The sequence below is a fragment of the Eimeria tenella genome, genomic scaffold, assembly GCF_000499545.2.
Source record: "Eimeria tenella Houghton genomic scaffold, Eth_scaff73, whole genome shotgun sequence".
In the NCBI taxonomy this organism is placed as follows: Eukaryota; Apicomplexa; class Conoidasida; order Eucoccidiorida; family Eimeriidae; genus Eimeria; species Eimeria tenella.
The window spans coordinates 55,902-71,249 of record NW_013543445.1 but is presented as its reverse complement, the minus strand read 5'-3'; the positions used below and the strand labels follow the sequence as shown (position 1 = coordinate 71,249).

Sequence of the window (15,348 nt, the reverse complement as noted above, 5' to 3'; positions counted from 1 at the left end):
CTACCAAGCACGCACCTGCGCAAAGGAGCCCTCGGTGCCAACAAGCACGTCGTAACAAATATCCTGCAGAGAAAAACACGAACACAAATACTTCACCAAATTCAAGTGGCAGCCACCGCGGGCCTCGCAGCTCATCTTTCTTCAGCTTAGCAAACAACTGTATCCTATCTGCAGAGTGCAGACCTCGCTTCGGAGCTTGTAAGCAGGTCTGAGGGCCACTGCTTTTTTCTGCGATGTATCTGTTGCCTCTGATGCCTCAAAGACAGCTTCTTCCTTCTTTTCAGTAGCGACTTCAGTAAGGAGCCGCAGGTGAACACGACCGCTGCGGCGAATCAGCAGTTGGCCGATACGGCCGGACGGTAGGGCGTGCAAAGGAGCCGGAGTGTTGCGTAAGCTGCTGCTGCCTGTTTTCACTTGCTTCTGTTCCTTTGTCGCTTGTTGGCCCGGTTTGCTCTCCGATTGCTGCAACTCTTGAGCCTGCATAGCTGAGATGTCCAAAGGCGGAAGAAGCCCTGGGAAACAAAGGTGAATAAACTCCCTAGAAAATCGCACAAGGCAGCAATACAATAACACAACAGTCACCAAGCTCAGCACACACAGCAGGAGCTGGAGGATCTGAGTTTGCGTCTCTAGAGAGGATTTGCCCAGATCTGAGTCTATGTGGCCCCTCAATGTCGAATACTCCTGTGCAGTACAGGTGGCTGTGGTCTATAATTCAAGCTAAGCAGGGTCGTGCGCGGAACGATACGGTCTGCTGTCTTCTTCCAACCACTGCCCGCTGCCTGTATTTGCAAAATGATTCTTCAGGAGCAATGCAGCTGGAGATTCATTACTGTTGTCTACCATAACTCTTCGTTGCGGCTTCTCCTCTTTGGTTTCCGCCTGCCGGTCTGTTGGTTCGGTTCGCCCCAAATGGTTGGGCGTTGAAGCTGCAGTGTCTATGCCCTGTAGCTCGTCTTGTTGTTGGTGTTGGTTGCTGCTGTGCAGCATTTTGAAGCCGCCCTCCTCCTTAACTTCCTGCTGCTGTGGTTGCTCCTGTGGGCTTTGCACTTGCTGATTGAAAGGAACCGTGATAGGGAGCAGCAGGTGGCCTTGCGACTCGTCAGCAGCCAGCTCGCTCAAGCTGATTGAACGGGGCCCTTTCTTGCTGAGCTTTGCATTGCTGTTTGCTCCGTGCAGCCCCACCGTCGGAAGCTGCATTGGCTGCTTGGCCATAGACTCGCACGGGCGCCTTCCATCAACTCCAAATTTTGACCGGTTCGGGCGGTCGTGGCCCTGCAGCTGACAGTGAACATAACAGCAAAAAAATGCGGTGTTTCGTCGGGTAAAAGATCATGTCCTCGGCGATGAGCTAGGAAGATATAGCTGGGGTTTTTCAAACCGCCCTTTGCCTGGGGAAACGGTACGCACTTGGAGAGAGGGTTGTTGACTGTGCAGAGAGCGCAGCAAAAGAGCGTCCACGCTGAATCCAGAAGGGACACTCGACGAAGTAGGTGCGGCTGTTGCTCCTGAAGTTGCCTCTTGCTTTACAGCTACGTTGGGCGTGAATTTAACGGGGACCCTGCTGGTGCTGCTGTCATTTACAGAGATTGAGGGCGCTAACGGGCGCGCAGACTGTTGTGTCACATGATGCTGTGGCCTGAAGAGGCCAGGGCCCCTAGGGCCACGGAGAGACGCTGCTATTTGCTGTTGTTCATGCTGCCGCATGGAAGAAAAGCTGCGAACTCTCACTGAATGTACACCAGACAGCCAGCGAAAGCACTGCATGCGCGCTAAAGAAAGAAACAACCTCCGCAGCTATATACCACATTTTTCGTCAAACAACCACAGATATATGCGCACCACACATTTTTAAGATGCGATCAATATTTTGTAAGCTTAATCTGTTGTGATTGAGGGTCTTTGGGAAGGGCTGTCCACGGAGTACTTACACGGCTCCTTCTTTATGAGTGGCCGGTGTTGCGGAGTATTCCCGCTACCTTCCATTGTCTTCCGTAAACAAGAAACACCGACCTATGGTTCTTGTTCAGCGGCAGAGCTGCAATACAGGCAACAACGGAGGATTTCGCTCGGAAACACTGAACACAAGAGCCGCTGGAGTCGGGCTGGCCCTTGACCTGTGGGAATGAGTAAGTGAGAACTTCTGGATGAACCACTTAGGAAATCCTCAGTTCTTGAGTATTTCTTTTTATGCTTAGCGCAACGCTTACTATAGCGGTAGTAATATTTTATCCCCTGTGGGGCAGGTGCATGCACGCCGACAGAAGCCTCGAAAGCTGAAACTCACACGGAAATATGTGTTACATAGAGGTGTCATACCTATGTAAATACCATCTGATTCAAAAACATTCGTAGCACTATATTGGTCTCTTTCTTTTGCCCTAATGGTAACATTTCGTGTAGTCTATACAATTGACATCCAAAAAAACACACATTCCACCGACCGCAGAAAGCCCCGATGGGCGGAGCCCAACACAGTTATAAATGGCGAAACCAGATTTAGGTTTGAACTTAATATCGAAATCTCATCTGTTGTCTATCTTTTGTGCTTAATACGCTGGTTTCAGTCTGTCGTTTTGGGGACAAGACATGAACGTATGTACCCTGGGTGCCGGAGTGAAACCAACTGAAGGCGTTTTTGCCTCTCCTCTCTCTGTATCAGCCCGGCTGTTTGCATCCCAGTTTACCTATTTGTGGACATGTGCAGAGCCACTCGGTGTGAACCGCTTCCGGACCGTGGGCAGCCACACAGGACAGCGTGAGGTCGCATCACGAACGCCATCAGTGGGCACTTCGTTTTAAGTATATATTTGCTAGGATGCAGGGCCTCAAGAAACTCACCAAAGATAAAATCAGCCCTTCCACTCAACCATCATCGACGCGCGATGTGGGCAGCAGGCTGAGTCAAGCCATAAGGACCAACGTAGAATTAAACTTCCGCAGAAGGCTGCCCGTGTCACTACAGTTTGGAGTTCTGCTTCCCAGGTTTTGCCTTTTACTCTTGAAGCAGAAGCAGAAAATAGAATGGATCCTTACTTTATGCATGCTTGTACGTCTATCAGAGGACTGCTTTCCCAGCAGCGCAAATCGACTCGCTAACTTGCTTCGAAATGCGAATGCAGAAACGACAACAGGAATACTGCATAGACTATGAAGCATATCGCCACTTCGCCTTTTTTGCCGGTCTTTTGTTGCATTCAAATGCACCGACGCCAACAAGTGCCGTTGAACTCGTCAAATGGTACAACACATACGGCTCAATTCATTTCGTATGCAGGATGCGCAGTAGCATATTGCCTAATTTCGGGAGACATCCAGGATTTATTCACACCAATGTTGAGGTGTTGTTGCACTGTGCTTTGCCCTAGCGGGACTTGGGTCTCTCAAGGGTGGAGGCATGGGGCATGGTTTTAGAGGACACTGTTTAAGTTGTCCACGGCTGTTTATATCGTGGCGAATATCTGTATGACTCACACGGAGTGGCTTCGATGCGTTTTTGTGCAGGTATCTGACGCAGAAGGCCTACTGTGTACCAAGAGTACGTGCGCGCAAGCTGAGCACAGCATAAGCATAGGGATGTGTAACTTGGCCGTGCTTTGTAGTTTTGGGCGGATGGCGTAGGAGTGAAAATTTGTGGAATTTTACGGCGTAGGTTCTCATTGTATGCCGACATGTTTGTAGCTCACGTAGGTGCTTCATCACAGGGGTGGCCGAGCCTTTCTTGTTCCTTTTGCTCAGGACCTGTCCCGGCCTCTTGTCCCACGTGTTTACACAACTTTAGTTCACAACCTAATCCTTGATTCATGCGTCGAGGTGATTCATCTGACACTGCCTGTTTTTGGACTCAATGTAGTGCAACTAGTGGGGGGGCTGCTCAGAATGGGGCATGCACCGTCTTTTTTGTTTGGTGCACGCCATGCATGCATTTGAAACTGTGCCCGTGAGAGGCAGACGGGGTGCATTCAAAGCCCGCGGACAAACATACACCAAATCTATGCCCCCGTCCATATCATGCTCATTGTAAAGTATGCCTCATATGCAAGGCTTCCTGTGAAAAGAGAACGCTAGAAAAGTGATAATTCTGTTCCCAGCCGTAAGAGTTTGCTCGCCGTGTGCTCCCACATTACCTCAGGTCGTACAGGACTCCACAAATGGTCTCCAGCTTCTGCCGAACAAGTTTTTTTTGCTGTGGGCGTGGCGGGACTTCGCACTCGATTTCGACGTCAGGATGAGAGCCACCCCGTTCTGACATTCTAGAGCGGCAGTCTACTTGCAGGTGCGCTTTTCACATTTGCCTTGAGTTCAAATTCAGAACGACAGCAGTGAGGCTTCCACGCTGTAGAGTTGAGATCATTAATCACTAACAGAGTGCCGATTAGGTACGTCATTCAACCGTGTCAAGCCAGGATCCTTCTGGCTGTAGCATCCGCCTGCTGACGAATTGCTTGCACCCACATGTTCCACGTCGGCTTCGTGAAAAAATAGTTCAATAGGTGTTCCCAACAAAAATTACGCCCATGAGCGCGAGTGCAACGGCATCTGCGGGGAAGCAATCTAACCTTTTTGGACTTTGGACATTTGGAATTATCAGCTTCTTTTGCTGAAACCGACCAGGCACCTTTTGGCGGTCACCGGGGTTCGGGTGCAAATGGCATACAGGCAAACAGCCGATAATTATACAGCGCTCCTACTGAGTTCAATCAGTCCTAGCAATGTCTTCGAAACAATGCCTCGCGACTAGTGGCCTAAACGAGGCAGACTGATTGAGCAGACTAGTGGTTCATTGCCGCTTGATTCCTCCCCCATTGAATGGCTTCGCGACGCAGCCTGGCTGCATCGCGAAACCATTCACCTGAACCTGCTAGAATCATAGAATGCAGCAGCCTGGCTGCTGCATTCGATGATTCTATCAGGCTCAGGTGCTGTGGAGCGCGCGTATCGTAGCACCTAATGGTTGTGCTTTACACATTTAGTGCCTATTGAGCGCTGCAATACTTGCGATCACGTTCCATTTAACGGGCGCGCAAACCACAACCAGCAACCGAACCTTCTAAAATCCTTGAGCTGAGCAGCAACACAGCAGCACGATGGGCTGCATCGGCAAATACCTCCACTATGCGCTTTAGAGGCACTGATGAGTAACATACAACGAAACTGAGCCCTAGTATTCTGAGGCTCGAAGCTCTGAAAGCTGCATTCAAGGAACGCGCATGTGGTTGGCAGCGCTTGGCTCTCCTATATCCTCCCGCTGTTGAGGCGCAGGCAACAAGCACAGCGACAAATATTAGATGAGCTGGGTTATTTCTCGACTGTGGGGATTATTCGTGATGCAGACTCACTCATCAAGGACACCCTCCGCATCCGGTGCTAGGGTACAAACCTTCAGCAGATCTCGTTTGTCCAACATACGGGCTTAACGCGGCACAGGCAAAACCCCAAATTATGCTGCAGTGCATACCTAAGTAAAGCAAAGTACTATTTCTTTCAAAATAGTAAATCTCTGGTTTTGAACAGTGTTGCCTGTCACCACCATTTACTCTGCCCATTCCTAGTTTTGCACTATTCACTCGTGGAATCACTCCTTAGGATTGCAGCTTTGGAATTGAAAGTGTCAAAAATCAGTCTAAAATGATCGTATCAGGGCGCTTCATTTTTTGTTATATAGTGCACCTAGCGCAGCGCCAGCAATATTATGGAAGAAGCGCCCACAGCGATTTGAAGAACGAGCGATGGTAACCGATTAAAGCGACACCACGAGGCATCACTTCCTGTGCTTCTTTTTTTCCTTTTTCTCCTTCTGTTGAAGAGGCCGCACATGGCAAACAGCAGAACCATTGCCATTCCATCGGATCAAAAACGTGTTTTGGGAAGGCACGTGTGAATAGGAACAGTACGAATTGTCTACCAATCACGTCACTACGGCTCACGCTTTTTACCACAACAGACGAAAATTTGACGTAATAGTAGTGATCAATGCTACAATGAAAGCTGCCCTTGTGTAGGCAACTGTGCGTATACGGAATGTAACCGTTTACACCCTCACTTTGTGTTTGTGTTTTCGTTTTTTCTCCTTTTCGCCGTCCTCGTTTGACTCCGCAGCACTGGCCTCGCTCTGTCCATCGTCCTCCTCTTCTTCAAAGTCTTCGTCTGCAAACGCGTGCCATGAGGCGCCTGCTTGTAGGCGTTATAGCAGTCTCTACACACCACGCGGCTTATACCCATTGCGCATTGCCGTTCAGTAGCTGAATGTGTTCATATAATTTCAAATAATGCGACTTAGGCACAAAGAATCACTTCCGGCTACTCTTCAGGAGGACTAAGTTGTAACCTCACCGGTTTCGGACTCTTCTCCACCATAATCGTCGTCGTCTTCATCTGTTTGAATTTCTGCTTCCTGCAGGCCACCAGTCCTCGGTGCATTTCCCTTTTCGACATTCTTGATGCGAATTCCCTTCTGCGTCAGGAATTCAACTAAGGGCTGTGACCACACATCGGAACGCAGCATACTGCCTAGTAAAGGCACGATTAAGCGCACCTACGTCGACTACCTAAATAAGAGGCAAACAACAGTTCATTGCGCAATAAAACCACAGGCTTACGCTGTACTCGTTGCGGTCAATGGAAGTAAACTCGTGTTCCACCCCTCCACGGCAAGAAACTGTGAATGCAAAGAAACGATTGGTCGTGCTGGCGCCGGTGCGGCTAAATTCTACACTGACCACATCTTCGAACCTGAAAGGAAACACTCAAGTCACGTGGAAGATGTGGTCGTTTGGCGCGAACTAAGTAAGACGATGCATGCTTTGCAGGTCACCGGCACAATACAGCGATTAAAAGCCAAGCTGCATACCTGACAAATATAACAGGTTTGACGATGAACAAAAAAGATCGATTAAGTGGATACAAATGGCCGCTTTGTGCTCGGTAGCTGCAAGTTATTCCATATTGGTTCTTGACGCTCTTGAAATCTCCAGGAACAATTACGCTCTTCCCGATTAGGGATTTCAAAATGCGCGTAATTACATCGAACGTTTTTCCTGAAGGGAAGAGGGAAAACAGTGGGCTGCAGGCGAATGATAAGTAAAAAATACGAACTACTCTGGGCGTACTTTGTACCGTTGCGGGCCCACTCAAGCTGCACATATATTACAAAGTACTAGTAAGTACCCTCTAGCTGCTTTTCGAGTCCCCTCTCCTTTAGCTCCGCCTCCTCCAGATTCACTTCAGCCGAAGTTACGTTCTCGCTGTCAAACTGCATCACGACGAAGGGGTAAGATGTCTGTCCTTGTCTCATAGCATTATCCAAAGACAGAATGAAGTTAACGTGCGGAGAATTCGGACGAGGCACGAGGAACATTCTGACAGTCACACCTCAATAACAAAAAGGGATAGACTCAACAAAAGGCCAACAAAGTGAGCAACTAAGCAAAGCAACTGAATTTTCTTCAAGTGAATACTCCTACGCGAAGGCACTTCTATGCGCGTATACACACAAGCAAAACGTACCTGTTGATGTTCGTGTAGAGGATTGTGTAGTCGTACGACTTCCCATGAAACTTCAATGCGCGGCGACCGATGTCGATTTCATACCGTCCCCTTGGCACCAACAGAGGCACATCGTTCAGAAGAGCAATGCTTTCCATCTTCGTTTCAGCGACGCCGCTTTTCTTCACAAGCTTCTGCAGATCAGGCACCACCGATCCATGCGCAGATACTGCATTTGAGACGCACTAAAGCCTTGGTTCACTGGAAACTCAACAGAAAAGAAAAAGGTGGTATCTGCTTGTTTCTCTTTCACGTGGCACATGCTACAAACAAAGCCGGAAGAACCACCAAGTGTGCAGCATACAGAAAGGTTAAAACGAACCTCCTTCAGGTTCTGAAGATGGCTGTCCGTTTCCTCATCACCCGTCGCCGGCTGGAACAGCCGGATCTCTAAAAGCATATCTTCTGATTGATCCCTTGAAAGGGAACACACAAAGTTAACCAAATGAAGACAGAGTAAGGCAAAACAAAGCATATTAGCCACAGTAAGGGAAAGGCCTGTCGGCTACACGAAGGGAAGAAGGCAGAATTGGACACACGCAGCTCCTGCGCTGCCTTAAGGCGCTCATTTTTTTTAGTATTTGTACTACCCTTCAATGTCGCTACTGAAGAAGCGCTGATTCGGAGGGATTAGTGAACTTGACTGATAGCTATGTAGCGGCTGAAATGTTCTCAAGAAGAAGAGATATTTCTCCCGAAACACCGTACTCACCTCGTGTCATCTTGCACAAGCTCAATAGCCAAGTCATTTTTTGATGGTGTCGTAACCTGGGCAATGTCTTGAGCATTCACTTCAAATGCGGGGCAGCCGTTCACTGAAACATTCAAATTGTTTCCTATGAACCAAAACGCGCAGCGTCACCCAAAAGCATTTCCCTAACCTTAAGTAACAAAGCCTCCAAAACTTCAGCGTATGCATCTGAATTGCTTCCGTAAAGCTCTAGCTCAGCCGTATCTAGTCGGAAAAAAAGGGAAAGCATAAAAGAGAGGCGTGGCATACCATCCATGGAAACATCGCCCCAGTGCCAGCCTAAATGCGCTATGTTTTTGGTCTGCAGTTGGAGCTTAAAGTGGTCAGAAAAGTGCCGACGGATGTCTTCGTAATTCTGTGGAAACCGGATGCACCAAAAACGGCAGAAACATTGTGAGTACCAGCACTAGTGCTACCCCTGGGCTCCAGCAGCTTCACTTAATGGAATGTCACGAATCAAACTGCGCCAGGGTAGAAGACAAACCCATGACTGCATGCTGTTCTCAAATATCACATCTGGCGTCCTCGACGTACCTTTTTGTGAAAACCATCAAAGATGACGATGCTGTCATTTCTGTGGGGACCGAGGACAATCTTGAGTTGATACTGGTCAGCTCCACAGTGTATCCACTGTGCGTCTGCAACATCTGAGCTCTTGTACTGATAAACTTTCCCATTCCTCCTATTTTTCCATCCGAAAATCTCCCCACTCATCTTAAAGAGGCCCTATCGGATACACCTCAGGTAAACACAATGAAAAGCCTCGAATTGAAAACAGGTGCTACTTCTTCAGCAGTCATGATACATAGAAAACACGTAGGGACAGTTTTAGCACCCGAGGTGCCATACGCGAAATATATGCTGATTTGATAACGCCCAGGCAAGCACAGCAACTTACTGGGTCGTTCCTTCCCAAGCCGCGAATGTTCGCTACCGAGACGACCGGGCCACCAGGGCCGGCCGGCGGAGCGCCTTGGGACATTTCTGTTTGTTGTGTGGATTCTGCACTATATGAGGGTTTGTTGAGCTAGAACGCGGGGAGCCTTGTTCCCACGCAATCGAGGGCTGCACGGAGGCTGCCCGCAGACGCGGGGAATAACTACTGCAATACTTGGACCCACCAATAAACAAGCGCTCGAGAACAAGCGGGCGCCGCCGCTTATGTGTTTAGACAGAAGGATTCGAAGGGGGGTGATATATGCTCCGATTGTTGGGGCTTAATGCATGCAAGAAGGTGGTTAGGAAAGTGGGATTGCACACACAACGGGAACTACGGGGCAAATAAGAACTAAATTGTGTTATGCAGTCCTACACTTCAAGCAAAGTAATGTCTTTTTAGAGTATGCTTTATATTAATCATGTGGCAAGTGTTTGCTGTGCGTAGCTCATTTCCTGCGAAGACAGCGGGCTGTAGCCGCAAGATTTCGCTCGCCAGTGCATTGCGCTCGCCAAAGCGTTGAAATATTATGATTTCACGAAATTAAACATGTCCATGAATGCAATGGGAACACGCTGGTAGAATTTGCTCGCCAAAGAAGTACTGAATTTTCATGGACGAAGCGCCCAAAATGAGAACCTAGAAGACTGCGTGGAAAAGCTCTGAGGAACCAGTGTATCTAGTTCCGATGCAACGAAAAAGTACAAGCAACTATGGAGTAAGTAAATGGTGCTTAGGCAGTAGACAGCAGAAATATGGCTGATAGCTTCATGCAAGCACACGGAAGGAGGAGGGCGGGGTTAAAGGGTCATCAACACAGAACCACAAAGGGTCTAGAGTGCTGTAGAAGCTCTTTCATCACCAATGAGAGCCAGGCATATCTCTTTTCGTAGTTCTGTGTGCTGCTTTAATGCATATATATACATATATATACATATATATACGTATATATATATATATAATATATATATATGTTGAAAGCTGCCCTTTCTGAGGTCGGCACTGGTGCAGGGGATCACCACTTCGGTGGTTACTGCTGCCGTCAAGGACCACCAACACTGTTGCGATGAGGATCTTGTTTAGGTTAATGAAGCAGTTCTCTGTGGTCCAACAATGAACCACATAACAGATTCATATTGATCCCCCTAAAGGCCCAAAGGGACTGTACTTCTGGCGAAATGCTGGCCCTCCTATCAAACCTGTTTGGTCCTACACCCTAGTCCCTCATAAATATAGGCATCAACATGGGATTTCTCTGACCACAGGAGAGCAATATACACAACCGCAAGCTGGATCTCGAAGCATGTAACTCGCATATACATTCACCTTTAGCGTGATCCTGGGAAAGTCTGCTGGCTCCTCTAGGACTTTGGGCCATCTGCAATTTTGTTACACTAATTTGACAACATGAGCGGACGAAGACATATATAGTTAAATCGTTGCGCATGTCAGTACAACTTGCCGAGCTCTGCGCCCAAAAGCAGGGAGCTGGCTGCCGAAGTTCAGTCCACCTCAAGTTTCCTCTGATATGCAAAGTAAAAGAGCTCCAATGCAGCTTTCAGGTTAATGGTCCACATGTTTTTTCGTTTTCCCTTGGAAAAATTCCATGGGGCCCTGTAGGATACAGGTAGGTCTTCATTGGCCATGAATGTCAATTCCTAACTCAGACATAGTCGTTGTGACAGCATCTCAATATTTTTTTAGCGGCTTCTTGTGCTGGCATAAGCAAGACTTTTAGCCCAGTGGCCGTGTACCTTCATCTGTACGCCTGTGCCTTCCCCGATGTGCATTTATTTTCATACTTTGAGCCCGGGCATGGATGGAAAAAGGCTTCTAAATTGCATAGGGACAAAATGCATCTGCAGGCCCTCATATACGACTCTAGCTCCCCACCTTGTGCATGAATACTAGTACTCGCTGACGCTGTTTTTTGGACCTGCTGCGTCCACTGGCACTCTTAAAGACAAAAATACACAGTGAAATGTTTCCCTGAATGAATTCACAACCAGGCAGCTCCAGTAGAACAGGGGTTCTCGGCTTTCAAGCCAGTAGGTAGCTGGCATAGTGAGCTTGCAGTGCGTAGCAGTACAATGTTGCACCAGGACAAGCCCAAAAGACTGTAACATTTAATAATCTATACGTGAAGCATTCTGAGAACGTTTGTAGCTGGAGAAGCCTAGCTCTTGGTGGAGGCGTAGCTTAGGGAGCGTGCGTGGCTGGAAAGCCAAGGACTGGGGCTGGCTATGTCACCGGTGCAGCGTGCAGGCGCACAAGCATACTGAGGGACACCTAGGGTCTCGTATTCAAGTCTCCTTCTCTTCTGGTCTCGGAGAAGCTAGAAGAGAAACAGGTTTAAATACTTCGCGTTTTTAGGGTCTATTTGGGCTTCTTGACCCTACTCGGTTTCAAAGTACTTATGCAACGAGAAGGGAAACCATTTAGGAGTGAGGTGAGGCGGCGCTCACTACAGAGCTAACTCAGCTCAGCTCATACGTGTTTCTCCCAGGCTAAAGAGACTCACATGTATATCACTACTGAGCAGACACTGCCTAGGCATTAAAAGAATCCAAACAACATCACTGAATATCCATTTTTGTCAGAGGAAAACTGCTTCTCCCAGGAGTCTTTTCCCACTGCGTCTGAGTGTGCTGCGCACTGCAGGATAAATCCATCATGCCAGCCCGAAACCGTGGACCTAAAATGCAGCGCACTCTGGGCCTGATCGCTGCCCGCTGCGCGAACTCTAGTGAGTTCGCGCAGGGAGCAGCAAACACCACAGTGCAACGCAGAAACAGCCTTCAAAGGTTCTACACTACGTAGTATAAAAGCAAAAGAGTAATACAAAATTTCCCCGCAAAGAAGCTCACTGTTCGAACAGACCAGGCCTTGTATCCTCTTCAGCTATTCAAGGGCTTGAGGCTAGCAGTGTGAATGACGCTACCAGCAGTCAGATGCATACAATGAGATACAGAGAAAAAATTTCGCTTTATAATGGCCCTTAGGAATGACGTTTTAAAATTTCAAACTACGATTCAACGGAATACAGCCGAGAGTGAATAGTATTCCGTATGGAATACTAATTGGGAACCAGGTTGGGCTTAGGTTTCCACAGCTCGCTGTGATGCCTAAGCAGGAAGCTGAACTCGCTCCATAGCTCTCTTCCGTGCATACTGAACCCTCTGGCGGGCTCTTGCTGCCTCAGCTTCTGTAGCGGAAAGTATGGCTTCATCAACTCGCCTTGTTCCGTAGGCACTGAAGCAATGCCTCGGCGTCGGCGCTAAGGGTGACTACTCGGTGCCGCACCGAAACCAAGAAAAGGGTCTTCATCGACCAGCATGCTATGACTTTTTTACGACCTCTTACTTCGATATGACTTCCCTGATCACGAATACACGCGCTTTTTGTGGGACTTTCTTCGCCTGCTACTCACATATGCAGAACGGGTTGTTCTGATTCTTAGTGCGGCGTTTGTTGGGAATTTCATTGCATTTTCGATAATCATGAAGACAGCTAAGGGGCTTGTGGGAATCAGGGCTTCGTTCTGTTGAGGCATAAATATTACGTCTGGAAGCTTGTCAAAGGTACTTGTTGACAGTCAATATTTTGAATCTGCTCGTGGAATCTGCTGCCCATGTCGGCGCTCTGAATTTGAAAATTTTATTTCATAGCATGGCAAACATTTGCAAAGTTTGAACGCTTGAATATGAGCCCGGAGACGTCACACAGAGAAGCTTTCGTTAGCCTCTAATGATTGTGCTGACTGCAATAGTGCAAAACGCACGCACGCAGAACGCAGAAACTTGTTAGGAAAGCATGAGCGAATTCAAGAATTCACGGCTTGCAGGAAGGAGAATCTAGCAATTGCTTGGGATACATTTAAAGGCCGTTTCGTTTCTCATGGAGAAGATGCGAAGTCGGATGCTGAGCGGGTAGAGGGGAAGCTCATGTTCCCAGCCACCCTCCCGCAAATATGACTTGGTGTCACTGGTAGTGAAACAACGTGACACAATGAGCAACAATGCGGAGCACACGTGCTGGCTGCTAATGCCAAATAAGTTTCGAGGGCTAGAGAGTTAAACTAGTGCACTCATTGGAGCTTAGGAATGAGCTGCAGCACTCTCTTGCTGCAACAGCATGCACTGGTGAATTATTCGGCTACTATTCAGAAGCTGCGTCAAATCAAGTATGAAGAGCCCCTGCAGCAGTTACTTGAATTGAGTGCAGGACCAGAAGATTCCTCAGAGCCACCAGAGGAAAACTCTTTATCCAGAACTATTACAGAAAATTGCAGTTTACCGTCAAAGGGAGAATCCTAGGACGGGGTATGAGCTGCACATACGCTGAAGTGCAGTTGCTGTTCGACGCAACTGAGGGACGCTCTGTATGGACAATAAATTGTAAGGCATAAGTAAGTGTAAGTAGCTGATTGATATGGGAATACTCACGGAGGAGTAAAAATTGACCTTTTCAGCAAATAAGATTGTTGCGCTGGTTTGTAGACTCACAAAATTACCGAAAGCTACACCTTACACAACTAGAATCAGTTTATACGGAACAAGGGGTTCACAGCACCATTCACGCGTTAGGCCATGGACCGTCCAAATAAGGACGAGGCAGCAATGCGCGCTGACAGTTAGTGCTGCACAAGTGGTGGAATGGACCACTAGGCCTGCTCAAGTTCTGCACGGGGAAATGCAATAGAGGAACAGCGAACTGCATACGCCAGACTGTCCTATTTCAAGCGAAGAAATGACAAAGCTCAGGGAGTGGCACGGTGCCCACACGTTGGCGTCAGGAAGCTCACATGCTGAGGCGGCATGTTCGCTGATGGTGGCTAATGAGTTAGCACTGCCGATGCAGTTACCAGAGCACGTACAAGTAACAGGACTTTTACCTTTTCTTTTACCACTGTGTGACGGCGTTCAAATTGTTGAGGCCCAGACGAAATCCGATGGTGACGATCAGAAACGTTGTAGCCTGAACTCAGCCAACAGGAGTATTTCTGCTCACAGAGATCCTGAGACGCTCAAATTATTCTGCTTCACTGGTTACAGCCCACACCATACACTGAATATCTCACTATTTCGAAGTGCCCTAAAACATTATTGGCCCAAAGAACCTAATCAATATGCAAAAGCTTCAGTTTTTATTATTTCCTAATTATCAACACAGCTACCTGCGTGCACTGCTCGTGCCTTTCGTCTCATGTCGTAGCTTGCTGTTCCTAACTAGAGGACTTTCGTCTCTGCTTGACGCCGTTTTCTAGAAATCATGAAGAGCTTCGAGTGCATTGCCCTCTCGTGAGCCGCAGTGCAGTCTCACTTGAAGAACAGTGCAATCGTGTATTTGCAGGAGGCGCTACGCAGCAATTCTGTGGTTCGCTAGCGCTTCTTCTGTTGCAGCGCCTATGCGCTCGCTGGCATAAGGCTACTTAACTTGCCAACGTGCATTAATGGCGGATAAGCAAGCTGAACCGCTTGCAGTTTACATCCAAAAGTTCGCCTTTTAACGGTACGAAAATAATGTGCTGCAACCCTTCGTACATTTTCATAAAATTTCAATGCATCCAAAACAACGAACTAAACCATGCTCGTATAACAGATGGTAATGACTGCAGTACGTATGGACGATGTTTGTTGTTGGCTCTAATATACAGCCTAACTGAGCTAAGAAGCCGAAGCTTTGGGCAGGGCTAAAAGAACGTTCTCCTGAGAAGACTTAAGAAGGGGCTTCGCTCTTTCTGCCAGTCCACAGTTGAGAATGCCCGCTGTTTTCACGTTACTACACAGTAAATGGGATTGCGTCCGTTTCGCCGTTGGGAAGCAGGAAACATGTGTGTATAGGTCGCTCCATGTTCTTCGATCGAGAACATGACTTTGCAGATTCCGCACCAATATTTTTGTTAAATTTGAAGCGCGCTTAACTGTTGGCTGGTGAACAGCCAGCAACAAAATCGCCACCCACTAGTAGAAACGCCTGCTTTCCGTTTTTGCGTCTCACTATACTATCGCCCAAATTAGCAGAATTCGAAATCAGTCAGAAAGTGGCACTGTATTGGTAAATGCATTGAGGACTAGAATGTGATTGCGCCCTAAGGATTGCTAGATTTGACGAG

The 15,348-nt window shown here is 47.9% G+C and overlaps 2 protein-coding genes across 2 annotated transcripts; both read right to left on the bottom strand.

Moving 5' to 3' along the window:
• Positions 1-1,200, bottom strand: ETH_00013955 (uncharacterized protein; the record flags this gene model as incomplete). The annotated part of the gene is made up of 3 exons (XM_013378095.1): positions 1-63; positions 184-538; positions 749-1,200. 3 exons carry the CDS (start codon positions 1,198-1,200, stop codon positions 1-3), a joined length of 870 nt encoding a protein of 289 aa, XP_013233549.1.
• Positions 1,201-6,031: 4,831 nt separating this feature from the next.
• ETH_00013950 (structure specific recognition protein I, putative) lies at positions 6,032-9,278 on the bottom strand (the record flags this gene model as incomplete). The annotated part of the gene is made up of 11 exons (XM_013378094.1): positions 6,032-6,147; positions 6,334-6,478; positions 6,600-6,732; positions 6,851-7,037; positions 7,168-7,358; positions 7,507-7,679; positions 7,868-7,961; positions 8,258-8,381; positions 8,546-8,651; positions 8,831-9,022; positions 9,195-9,278. 11 exons carry the CDS (start codon positions 9,276-9,278, stop codon positions 6,032-6,034), a joined length of 1,545 nt encoding a protein of 514 aa, XP_013233548.1.
• Between the last annotated feature and the right edge of the window lie 6,070 nt (positions 9,279-15,348).